At 33.9% G+C, this 12,996-nt stretch overlaps 1 protein-coding gene across 1 annotated transcript in view; it reads right to left on the bottom strand.

The window, feature by feature from the left end:
• The window catches only part of LOC110994302 (neuroendocrine convertase 2), a 37,074-nt gene that overhangs the window by 12,775 nt on the left and 11,303 nt on the right, over positions 1-12,996 (bottom strand). Inside the window, exons 2-6 of the mRNA XM_022260856.2 lie at positions 4,015-4,119; positions 2,827-3,061; positions 2,050-2,087; positions 1,469-1,545; positions 119-207 (exon numbers count right to left, since the gene is read on the bottom strand). Of these exons, the coding sequence (XP_022116548.1) occupies positions 119-207; positions 1,469-1,545; positions 2,050-2,087; positions 2,827-3,061; positions 4,015-4,119 (544 nt within the window). The remainder of the gene's footprint in view (positions 1-118; positions 208-1,468; positions 1,546-2,049; positions 2,088-2,826; positions 3,062-4,014; positions 4,120-12,996) is intronic.

Raw genomic sequence — 12,996 nt, 5'->3', positions numbered from 1 at the left:
TATTCGAAATTAATGGTTGTTATTCTTAAATAATCTCAACTCTTAATTTAAATTTCAATTTATACTCTGTTTGAAGGTAATCCGGAAACGGAAGTTCCAAAGATAAAATCAAACTCACCGGCAACTTTAGAATGGTATGCCACGCCCACGCCGCACACCCCGTTGTCCCGAGCTGCGGCAACCTCCCCGGCGCATCTTGTTCCATGGCTATAAACAAATTAACGTTTGCATTTTTATTAAACTACAATAAGATGGTGTTGACAATTATTTATTGTATTTTTAATAAATTAAAAAGAGCCAACTTTTAAGTAATTTTTAAATAAATTGTTATAAATATAAACAATGTGTCAAAGAAAGCGTTCAAAAAAATATGAATTCAAAACAGATACAGATATCTGAAGCCCAAGCCAGCCACTGGATATTTAAAATTGACTTAATCTGTGTAAATTCTATTTGATAGTAATCAATCAATACGGCCGATTAAAATTTTCAATAAAATTTGTGTTACAAGCAATCAATAATAAATTGTTGCTGAGAGATAATATCAAAATGTAACTGCTTTATTTCACATCAGAATATAATTTCAGTACTTCAGAAAATTTACTAAGAAACACAAGTATTCTCCCCAATACCAAGGTAAATTCCGATTAATTGGATACGCAAAGTTTTAATAGAGTTTAACACTAAAAGGCAAACAACTTGAAATTAGAAACGTGAAGACGCCTTATTTCCGAGCACGTTTAAATCAAATCAAAATCATTATTCATTTAGGTAACACATGTTATGAACGTCACAAAGATATATACATTAAATGCTTCTAATTTTACATTTACTGCCAGTTCTCAAATCAAGGGCGTAGAACGGAAGAGAAGAACTGGCAACAAACTCTCCGCTACTCTTAATCGGCAAGTTTTTGTTTTACACGAGGTGTACCGAAGTTGTTCAGGTGTGAGACAGTAAGATTACGCGCATGTTAAAATATAATACATGTCAGTTTAAGAACTAATTCGTCATTGTATTGAATCAACGAGATATCAAGATACAATATGAACAAACAAACAAACATTAAACATAAATTATAAATTCATTTGCATGCTTTTTTTAGGTATGTCAGTAAAAATATGACGTCCTTAATTTTTTAAGTAGTCTTCTGTCGCAAGTAAGTCTTCTGTGCCTGACACACGCTGTCGACTTTTAAGTCAAATTCATTGTTTCCTCACGGTGTTTTCTTACACCGTACATGTATTACGCACATATAGCCCATTGGTGCCGCGATTCGAACGTACAAGATGGCGAGAATCACCAACAATCTCTATTTTAACCCTTTAATATATAAAATAATATAAACTGATAACAGGCAGGTAACTTTTCGTATAAACAAAAGCACTCGAATCTTCGACGAACAAATTTCATATTTTGTTTAATGTATGGATTATGCTGTAAATATACCTACTAATAAAATATATACCTGTTAAACCAATCATCAGTGTATCTTGGATAAGGGAATGGGTCGTTGCTACTGAAGTCATATGAGGCCTCCGCGTTCTAAAAAAATATAAATTTCAAGTAACCTGTATTAAACCTAAAAGTTTTTTTACTCATAAATAAGGTTGTGGAATTTGCGTGTCAGACGTAATAAACTTACTTACGTGCTTCAAGATTAATGGGACCTTGATTAAAGGTACTATTATTTCTGACGTCACAAATTAATTAAACCTAACTACATGAAAATCATTTGGCGATTCCCCATTATTTGTCTAATCGCCAAACAATCTTGTTTGTTAATAAAATGTCAAAAAGTTAAAACCGTAATACAAAATTCTTGTTATTTAAAAAATCTCTATACTGTAAGATAAATCTTAAAACCATCAGTTTAAATAACATCTGATGGCCTTCTTGAGTACTAAAAGCTTTTCTAATTAAAATTAAGCTTTAAAATCTCAAAGGAAAATTTCTAAAACAGAATCACATTAATGAGATCCCTTTTTCTCGTTTAAAATACTTTGGACTACTTTATGAAAGCGGGTTAAGGGTTTCGTATATACTTACATAGTTGTATTTTAGGTCCGGGTGCATATAGTCAACACCTGTAGATAAATATTTAAATACTATATTAATGGAATTTATCCAAAACAACCAAAGCGTAAGACAGACTCTCGACGCATTGAAAAGCAAATTACTTGTTACTTTATCATTCTGATTAACATTAACACATTTTAACCTACTTTAGTCTTTAACCATATGAACAAATATCCTTTCACGGAATGATCACTTAAACTATTTATTAAAAGAGAGGGACAGCTGCACTTTTGTAACGTGAATCGTCATTTAATTTTTTTTTATGGAATCTCGCTGTTGGCCTTTAGGGCCTTTACAGCTCAGCACGGGCTGTTTGGCGAGCTTAGCTCAGCCTGAAGCCCGTCGCGGGGGGGGGGTAATTCATTTAATTAATAAACCTTAAATTGTATATAGTTCTAAGAAATCTTTATGCCATCGCGTTTCTACATATGCACAACGCCATCTATTGCTTAAACAAAAAACTACATGATGTATTTAGACAACATGTTATCACTGTACTAAGAGATTTATTGTTTCACCGGTAATCATTGAACTCCACGTGAGTGATAGAAACGTCACACACACACCAGCCCAACACGCTTATGAGCACGTGACTGTTCCCTAAATAGCGTTGAAATATATACATACAACACATACACAATTTGGACAAAAGCTATGCCGAGTTAGTCGACCTACGTAGGCTTTGACGTAAAATTGAGTGACGTAACATGGTACAAAGATTTTCTTCTGGATTAATAATACAATTACCGTCATCCATAATTGCAGTGGTGACATTAATGCCGGTGTATCCCTGCTCCCAGGCCGCCTCAACGTTGAGGTCAAGCTTGGGCTTGCCACCATTCTGTCCTGTGTTCTTTAAGTACCATTGAAGAGGAAAGTAGGGATCGCGAGGGTCAACAGCAGGTTCTGTTTCCGGTAGGCGTAGTGGACGGTAGCCGCGTTTGACACGCTTAAATCCCGTCTGCTGTACTGCAGCGTGTACCTGTGGATAAGTTTGAAATAATTGTGAGTCTCATGACAATGTGAGTGTCCATGGGCGGTATTACTTAATACGAGAGGTTAGACTCCTACCCGTTTGCCTTCTGTTAAAGGCATAGTTCAAGATACTAATAATGTAAATCATTCTCGACTCCACTTGAACACACACAAAATTTATCAAAATCCAGCCGCTTAGGACTTGTATTACCAACACATTTACAAAAGATATATACATATATATCTCAGCTATTTATTTGCTATACAAATAAAAATCTAGATACCGATTGCAGCTCCATCTGCCGGGATGATTTGTGAATCGAAATCTACCCAAACATACAAAAATATCATTCAAATCGTTCCAACAGTTTAAGAGGAGTTTAGTTACATAAATATGTACAGTAAAATTCTATAAAGATATATAAGACGTAATATCTTCATAAATAATTACAACGAACATAACAGATTAAAGCAAGTAGATCGAGTCCCTTTGATATATCAAGGAATGCTTAAGAATGCCTTTTGTACAAAAGGCTGCTTTGTGCTAACCGTTGTCGTAGGAATTATTTAATTTTCCTAGCTTTGTAAAGACCTATTGTGCTTTAAATAAATCGTAAATAATACAAGGCAAGGGCAAGTATTTCGACTGTACTACAGTGCCTTAGTTTCAATGTGCCTGATAGGTACGTCAGAAGGCATCATCCACTGTTACATCATATTCCCTCGGCGAGATTATCAGTTCATAGAACGCCTTGTCGCGTGGAAGGTCATCTACGCGTGTGATTGATCTGATCAAATCTGCCGTAGGCGGTTCACTAAATGACTGCAGTTGGATCCTCTAACGGCAGCGATGGAGAAACGCCTTGAAGCGCAACATATCTGCCTCTTCTAATACCACTACTACGTAGCGACCACGACTGCTGTCTGAATGTATCGGATAAAAGGAAGAAGAATACTTACAAGAGGGTGGCGTTTTAATAATCGGGCATGGGCAATGGATCGTCGAGTGCGGGCGTGTGGCAGCCCACGATGCGAAAAATGCCATTCTGTATCAGAGCCTAGGACCTGAAACAATAGAATCATCGTGAAAATTTACTACATTCAATGTGGTTGAATAATAATAGTTGCTTTGCGCACAATTGGATTTCGTATTTATAGAGGCCTTACTCGGTGTATCGGGCATGATTCTGAGGTTCCAAAAACTAAGACAGACTAACTACACTCTCAAATACATGTGCATACATTCACACTTCCTCTTTTGCGTTTTTTGACCTTTAGCACCAGTTTAATTGCTGCACTTTTCTATTCTTCTTGCCTTGTGCCCCATCCATTTTTACTTAAGTTTTATTTAACTATTATGTAATTTTACAAATCATTATTACATTTTAATGAATTTTCACGACATTATAACACGCTTAACTTTTATTATATGCTTAAAGTTGCTGACCTAACAACATATTAAGTTGCTGTATTAATATGATACCTTATATCTTACAGAAATGTATTTTCGCCATAAGTCTACACTTTTATTATATTAGATAATGGATTTTCTTGGAAGTAGTTTTCAGTTGCGAAAGTTTTCGTTAACGACGAACGTTTACGATCCTAACATTGTAATTTCTTTTCTTTGTTTTAGTATTTCGCTGAATATTAAGTGATTCGATAAATTTTTGTTCCCTTATTCAAAAAGAATATAGAGTAGTGACTTGAGTACGCGCTTATACCGGAGGTCATAGCGATACCCGGCGATAATCAATTAATTTTTTTTATATTATTCGCATTAAACATTCGCTCGAATGGTAAGGGAAAAAATCGTGAGGAAACCGGCTTTAGACCCAAAGAGTCAACGGCGTGTATCAGGTACAGGCTGATCACCCACATGCCTATTAGATTGATAAATAATAGGACATAAGTTTGAACATCTACTTGCCTATTTCTATATGAAGAAAATATGACGAAACTGATAGATCTGCCCTGACCTAAAAAGCAGTATTAGTTGTAATTTAGGTACGTATGTACCATTTGGAAGAGAGAGACAGAAACGACAGACAAAATAAAAACAACAGAATAATATTCCAAGCATTCCTAGGATATATCAATTACATTCCAGTGAAATCCCGACGGTTCATAGGAATGAACTTGTCAAGCTATTTTCTTCACAACAATTCGGTCGAACGCTGGAGAAATTCTATTTTAGCCTATTCAGTTGTATTCGAGTATGTATATCAATAAATATCTGTACGGTTCGGTGGCCTTTTATCCCGTTTATTTCAACCATAAATACTAAACCTTAGGAGCATAGTGTAAAGGATTGACTAAAGGCAGACAATTTATTTAAGCTTTAAGATTTATAATAAGCCTTCCTAAACAATCTATTTATAATATTCTTTTTATTTTAAGCCATAAATTATTTTCTGATCCTGATCTGAATGTGTTAGTAAATATTTTTAACAGTCAGTATGTATCAGGAACCCTTTTCGGTAAAGGTCTTTTTTTTTACTTGGGGAAATGCATTGTAAAGGTCTCCTCCAAGGCTTACCATCTATCTATTCCCGAGCTATTTGCATCCATTGGGAACCCGCGATTTTTTTTATATCATCCCATCGAGCGTAAGGTCCGCCTCTGTACCGTTTACCTGGTGGGCCTCTGTGCAATAAGTACTAATATCTAAATAAAATAAATAAATATTGAAAAATCATAACTTAATAATTTCAGTTTTTCATTATGTTTTGAAAATTTGCTTTTGTTTCATTAACAATTATACGAAGAAATCATAAAACCTTAACATTTCTTAAGTGAACAATCTTAATTATACGACACTTTTTTTTTTGGTTTTGGTGAAGTTGAGTGGTGCCATTGTATGTGCATTGATTGCTGTTTTGTTTCTGGATTGACGTAGGATATCCACGTCTCATCACCGGTAACAGTGTGTCCTTTTGCACAGAAAAATCCTATTACAGCGCGAACTTCACAGCTGGCGGGAGGAACGATTATCACGGACATTGTCTACTGTACGCACAACTAGCAAAATTACTACTGAATCAAAACAATACCTGAAATAACTGAACGAGTAGTGCACGTACATATATGTACAAGTTTAAACGTGTTATGACTTGTCGATTCTGAAATATAAGCGAACGGCCCTTATTTTTTGAATATGCCTCGTATATACTGTATACCTAATTACTCACTATTAAACATTATATGATTTGTAAGCATTAATTCATTTGATAGCATATTAAAGTGCGTTGCCTTCGCTGAATTCCCTTCAATAGCGTTTTAAACCTACCTCCGCAATTTGCCGGGATTTATGGAGCCTCACTTATGACAGTGCTGAATGAAAACGAACTTTATTACTGGGCAGTAAAGTCCAAGAGGCTTTTAGCTTTATAGGCAATATATCTAAATTGTTCTGTTGCTTACGTAATAACTTAGCGTAAATGTTAAATAAAAACACCTAAATTTAATGTTTAATAAAAAATGTTACCAAGAGATCGCTTATCATCATCCTTTATATATGTGTTGTATTAGTTTCTATAATCATTTTTTGATCATAAACAGATGATCAGCCTTCGTGCCTGACACGCTGTCATGGGAGGATCGTGAATTTGTGGGGCGCGGGGCTATTGCGGGGAAGGCACCCGAAAGGAAAGGGAATTCCCCGTTTCGTTCGATAGCACATGACTTACTTGATCTCAGAAATTCCAACATTATTTTAATAAAATATCGTCTTTTGTTTTCAATGGGGACTGGGGGCCCTGGGCTGCAGCTCAAAAAGCCCTTAAGTAGATCCGTCCATGCATCCATCCTTTTGGGTCTAAGGCATGCCGGTTTCTTTTGCCGTACGTGCGAAAATAAACATACTTTCTGTTTATTATTGGTGCAAGTCTTTTGGTGGTGGTGGTCTATCGGAGCTGGGGTTCGTAGCAACGACCTCAGGGATGAGAGTGGCCCGCTTAATCCAATAGATAACAGACCCGTAATTAAATTTTATAGTCTTGTTTTATCTGATACGCAACCTTCATAATGTAGGGTGCCGTTTGAAATCTGAAGTCAATTGTTATTTGTGTGTTATTCCCATCGGTAAGCTTGTGTCTTTGGTTATTATATAAGTAATATTTATTTATTTATTTCGTAAACCTACAGCTAACAAAATATATACATAAAAACAAACAATTGCACTAAACATATGACCAAAACATTATTAACAGAAAGGTTCAAAAATTTACAAAAGAAAAAAAAACAATAAAAAAATATTCAATACATTTAACTAATACTTAACGTGTGATGGTGTGAATATATAGGAATGTACGTGAAGGTGTGTATGTGGGGTATGCTCATGATTGCAGGTGATTTTGCGCTACTGATATTCAACCTCTCACACGTACGTGGGTACTACAGTACCCAAAAAAATTATGGCAGCATCCGTACATGGGTACTAACAGTACCCAAAACGACGAGTTTTAAGAAAATGACATCTAGTTCAAACTGAGGTTAGAAATAAACCTTTTTATCGATACTCATTTTAACCATATTCTGCGATAGCTGAATGAGTGCGCGATACAAAACTGAGGTGTCGACGCGGCCCTGCTATAAATGACGTTTTTCATCTGGTTCAAATTGAGAGCCAAGTTACTTGAAACTTCATTAAAGTACAAACAACTTTTAGTTACGAATTTCTAGAGTTGGCAAGAAAGCAACACAAATGAAAGCTCTTTGTAAGTCATTCAGAACTTTTCTAAAATAAAGCGTTGTACACTGCACTTTAAAATGTAGGTCATTTTGTTTTTTCCGGTCCCAACGGGAAGTAATTAAAATCGCTATTTACTGGGTAAAGAAAGGTTTCGTTTTGTACAACCATGCAAAAAAGTGCGTGCGTACATAGTACTCGTGTCAGAAGTGATACTTCTTTAAAAAATAATTTTTACTAATTTAAACGCTCCAGAAGATGACCATGTATTGTATATCTAAATTCACACTATTTACACAATATATACGTGCTAATGATAATATACATAAATAAAGAAACTTAGTTTACTGTACAAGACGATATGCGACAGAATTGCCATCTAAATTTCAAATATGTACCTACTAAACGAATACATCAACCAATAGCGTGTATTTTACAACGTTTGTCCTTTCTCACTCTCTCTCAATCGCTCTCTCCCTTTTCTTCGACAAAAACGCTGCACATCTTCGTGACGCTTATATTATTATTGCATTTCATCCGTAAAAAAATATCCTCTTGCGCCTAAACCAGTTTTAAACTTTAAAAAATGTATAGATTTGTATGTGTAAATATATAATTGCTCGCAGATCTGTTGTCGACTGTTAGCATAAAACATTTTTCCTAGGCTTCATCTTTTTACCAGCACTATATAACTAAATTAGTTTGCTAAACAAGTTCAAATTATGAGGTCTCGGTTCGAATTCCCAATTTGTCTTTCTATATTCAGAAAGAAAATATACTTGAGATAAAACCACATAAATAGAACAAGTTCAGGGTCAGACGTCTGCTTCGTGAATGAAAATGTAATTCTGTACATTATCATAATGTTCGCGCTTGACGTGGTTTGTCAGGGGATGTCACGCCCAAAATACTTGATAAGGCTAAATATTCCGCACAAAGTCAGTTACTATGTCATGCGACGTTCCAATTTCACGGTGTGGATGTTTCCATGATATGCATGCATAATAATTTGGCTTTAGGTTAAAGCCATTATTTTTTTTTATATCGTGATCCTGTAAATACCATAAATTATTTATACAAAAATAATTAAACTACCCAAATACGGATATCATCATACATATATTTAAAAAATGATTAAATATTTACGAAATAAAAAATCAATATTTTTTTCTTAGTAGTATCTAAATTACATAAGTCATTTAACATGAGTGTGTGTGTATACTTGCTTGTATAAACATAAAATTGTATTATTATGTTTATTTTTATTTATTTAAAAAAGCCAAGAGCAATGGTGAAACTAGAGAAAACTTCTGCACTTTAATTTATTAGTGGCCGTACATTATGTGCGCTGTGCACGTACCTATAAAAATTGAATTCTTTAAACTTATTAAATACGCATACAATAATTATCGTTATATATCATGTATGTCTACAGATATGCTACTGAGAAATTTAAACAATAATAAATAATAGTTAAAAATAGTTTAAAAGTTTTTGTCCTTGCCTAGATTTAAAAAAAATTACATAAGTACGTAAATTTAGTTGTTTTGTCATCTAAGACATTTATTTAATACCTCAGAAATTCAGTAAGGTGTGGACACTGAAATAACGTAATTTTAATAAACTCATTACTTATGTAATGCTTATAAGAAATTCAAGTAAAACTAAAAACCCTTCCCAAAATCAACTGAGATTTTTAAACAAAATCTTTGTAATATAAAATGATAATCGTTTTGCCGTCGGTCGAGATTAAGTCCATAATTAACAACTTGAGATGGTTCATTAGACGCTTCGCAATAATTAATGGAGGTTTTTTCAAAATGTCACGACAGACATTAATCATACGGTTGATAAAATCGCAATTATTAATAGGACCATCGCCATTATTCTTAGGTTTGAGGTCACAGAATCTAGGTTCTGGTTAAAGTTTCAGAACGATAGCTTTAACATTGCTACATTATCAATAGCCAACATAGCTTACGTTTAACAAGATAGCCAAAGCAGAATAGTTTTGAACATAAAAGGTTGATTTATTTTTTAATTAAACAAAATACATTTATAAACAACCATATCTCTGGTACAAGACGATCTGTATTAATTAATTTAAACAAAGCATTTGTTTGATCAAGTCGTTGAATAAATGAAAATTAAACATCCTTCTGACCCTTTCTTTTATTCTCTTTGTTTTAATGTCTAATAAGGTAGACAAAGAGAGATGAGATAATATCGTGGGTTCGTACGTATGTACTTCGGTACTTTTTTATTTTTTATAATAATAATTTATTGCAAGAATAACTTCTGCATATTGTGCTACACATAATGGCGTGCAAATTTGTCTCAATAGAAATTTTATATTATGTGTCATATCAATTAGTCAATTCATAAATTATTTGTATCATACATATCATATTATCCGTTTTCAAATTAATAATCATGTTTCACACAAACAATAATTTGTTGGATTTTTTTTCAAGTAATATGTACATATTTTAAGTCGATTTTTTAAAACTCAAGTCGGAAGACCTGTTAATGTTTTTGGTAAATTATTGTAAACCTTGATTGCCATGCAAAAGGGGTTTTTCCTATACCGTACCGTCTAAAATATACATACAGGAAAAACAATTTTGAGCTTCTTAAGTAAAGGTACGAAACTATCAAGATAGTATGCTCCACAAATTGATCTAATACATTTTATTGAGATACCCTATTTACTTCAACTGAATTTTATCCCACATGTTGGGACAGGCTCGATTCATTTATATTATTTCTATTATAATATATAAGAAAAGCAAAATTTGTGATTATTCAGTACCATTTCTAACGTTATAATAGCCAGCTAAACAAAAACACAGTTCCTTGTTTAACCGTAAATAAAAAAGGTTTCATTCAGTTCTGTTTATAGTCTTAAGAGAGCTAACCTAGATAATACCAACAACAACCCTCTTACCAACAAGCCATTAGTTTTAAGAGGCTTATCGGGTCTCGGCAAGTAAGTATGGACTTAAATTGTAAGCGCAAAAAACTAGGCTTCAACTGTTAAAGACAGTCAATTTTCAAAATTTCCAAGGGGTGTCTACAGTTGTCATGTAATAGATTATTTATTCAATGTAGCAATTAAGTTGATATTGCACATAAAATAATTTTTGAGTACAAATTTATACATAAACCTTCCAGGTCTCCAACCATTTGGACATATATGTTTATGTTGATTTTCACTTAAAGTATAAGCTGAGGTCGCAGAGGTGACAAGGATGACTGGTTGAGCGGCGAACTAGCTGTTTTACTCTAGAATATAGAAACTTGTTGTATTCTCAATGACAGGTGAGAGGTGACAGTCATTGCCAAAATTTGTTGCAGTTTGATTCCCATTAGGTAGCAAAAAATACTCTGTCCAAATTTGCCGCCCTAATGAACTTAAAGTCAGTATTGTATTACAATTGCATATTTCAAACAAATACAATGTTTAGCATAATAGCTATTAAATTTGTCTCTCTCGTCTCTTGGGAAAAAAGTGTTATTACACTGTGAATTTCAGTTATTTTTATTTTTTAACTGTATTTTCTGACGGGACGAGAGAAACAAAATAAATAGCTATTATGCTAAACATTGAATTTTAAACGCAATTTTAATACAAATTTTAAAGACAGCTTGATGGCTTCCACAGCCCGATCCACAAGGCATTTTCTTTTGCGAACTAGCGAACTGTGGTATTGACTACCGTGAGAGATACGACCTCTAACTATTCAAAATTCGAGCGTACTCCTTCCTTAAAGGCCGGCAACGCACCCACTATAATGGGTGTCTATGGGCTTTTTAGGCGCATGGATGGCTCGTTTGCCCCCCTATTATATAAAATAGAAACTAATGAACACTAAGAAAACATATGACGAGCGCTTTTTAGCTACTTAATTAATTTATGCAAGAAATCCTAATCTTATTGAGGACCATATTTAGAGGAGGCTTGAAGAATTTTTTAGTTCTAGTTTTTATTTAATTTATTCATATATAATATACAAAAAGTATATATATTATAAAACAAAAATCTTAGACAATATACAAAGCCAAATAAAATACGTAGATAAACAAAATATATGAAGCAGAAAATATAAGTATAGGTAAGTACATTAATAAATAAAACAAAAAGGAAAAAAGAGAAGAAAACTGAAAGGCTTCCCGCCTCTTCAAATATATCCTCACATTGTTTTTGGTGAGGTAGAAAATATCGTATAAATTAGTGTCACAGTTAGCTAAAAGCCGAAACATTTGCGAATCACTCAGGTAGTTCGTGTTTGTACGAGGCACACGGAATAATATACAAAACATATAATTTTTTCTTGGCGACAACAATGTGAAGGGTTCTAACAATCAAATAGCTTTATCCGTGTAAAACGAGAGATAAAGTTTCAATCGAGATGATTGAGCGTCTCACAGTTGTCGCTTCAAAGCGCGCTACAATTGCGTTTGTAATACAATGTTTCTTTTAAATTGTTCCTTTACAAAAATAGAAACAGCAAAAACTTTTCACAATCTCTCTTTAAATATATATTTTAAGTAAATCAAATCAAAAATCATTTATTCATATAGGTAACTTAATGTACACCTATGAACGTCAAAAAAAGGAAATATAGGTACATTCAATGATTCTAATTTTACATTTACTGCCTCAGTTCTCAAATCAACGGAAGAGAAGAACTGGCAATAAACTCTCCGCCACTCTTTTTAATCGCCAAGTTTTTTTTACACAACGTTCGTAAGGAGCTGCAACCATTACACCATGTTCCATATGACGTCGTGAGTAATAGAACGGCAATCTGAAAGTGATGTTATGGACGAAGACAACTAACCATCGTCGAATAGAACGAAATGTTAATTGAATACTTTGTCAAACTTATACTATAGTAGTAAGTAGACTGAACTTGTATATTCGACCAATTGAAATCCTCATGGAAACGGGAAGCGTGGGCGTACTAAACTGAAGTACATGGAGCGTGAAAAAGCGAAACTGCAGACCGATATGAAGGATCACTGTGGATTGTCTCTGCCTCATTCGAGTTACGGGGAGTTAAGTATCTTAATGTATGTTACGCGGTTACACAATCTAAAGAAATAACGGCTGTATATTTTTAACCACAAATTTATCTAATTACAGCTCATACTTACTCATATTATTTAAGCGTAGCCAGCCACAGCTTCCAGCCCGGAGGAAAATTGGACAAAAAGGGCTAACAATAGAATGGAAACAGCTGGAAGAG

Source organism: Pieris rapae, chromosome 1 (genome assembly GCF_905147795.1).
Source record: "Pieris rapae chromosome 1, ilPieRapa1.1, whole genome shotgun sequence".
Lineage (NCBI taxonomy): Eukaryota > Metazoa > Arthropoda > Insecta > Lepidoptera > Pieridae > Pieris > Pieris rapae.
This window is presented reverse-complemented; position numbering and strand designations above follow the sequence as displayed.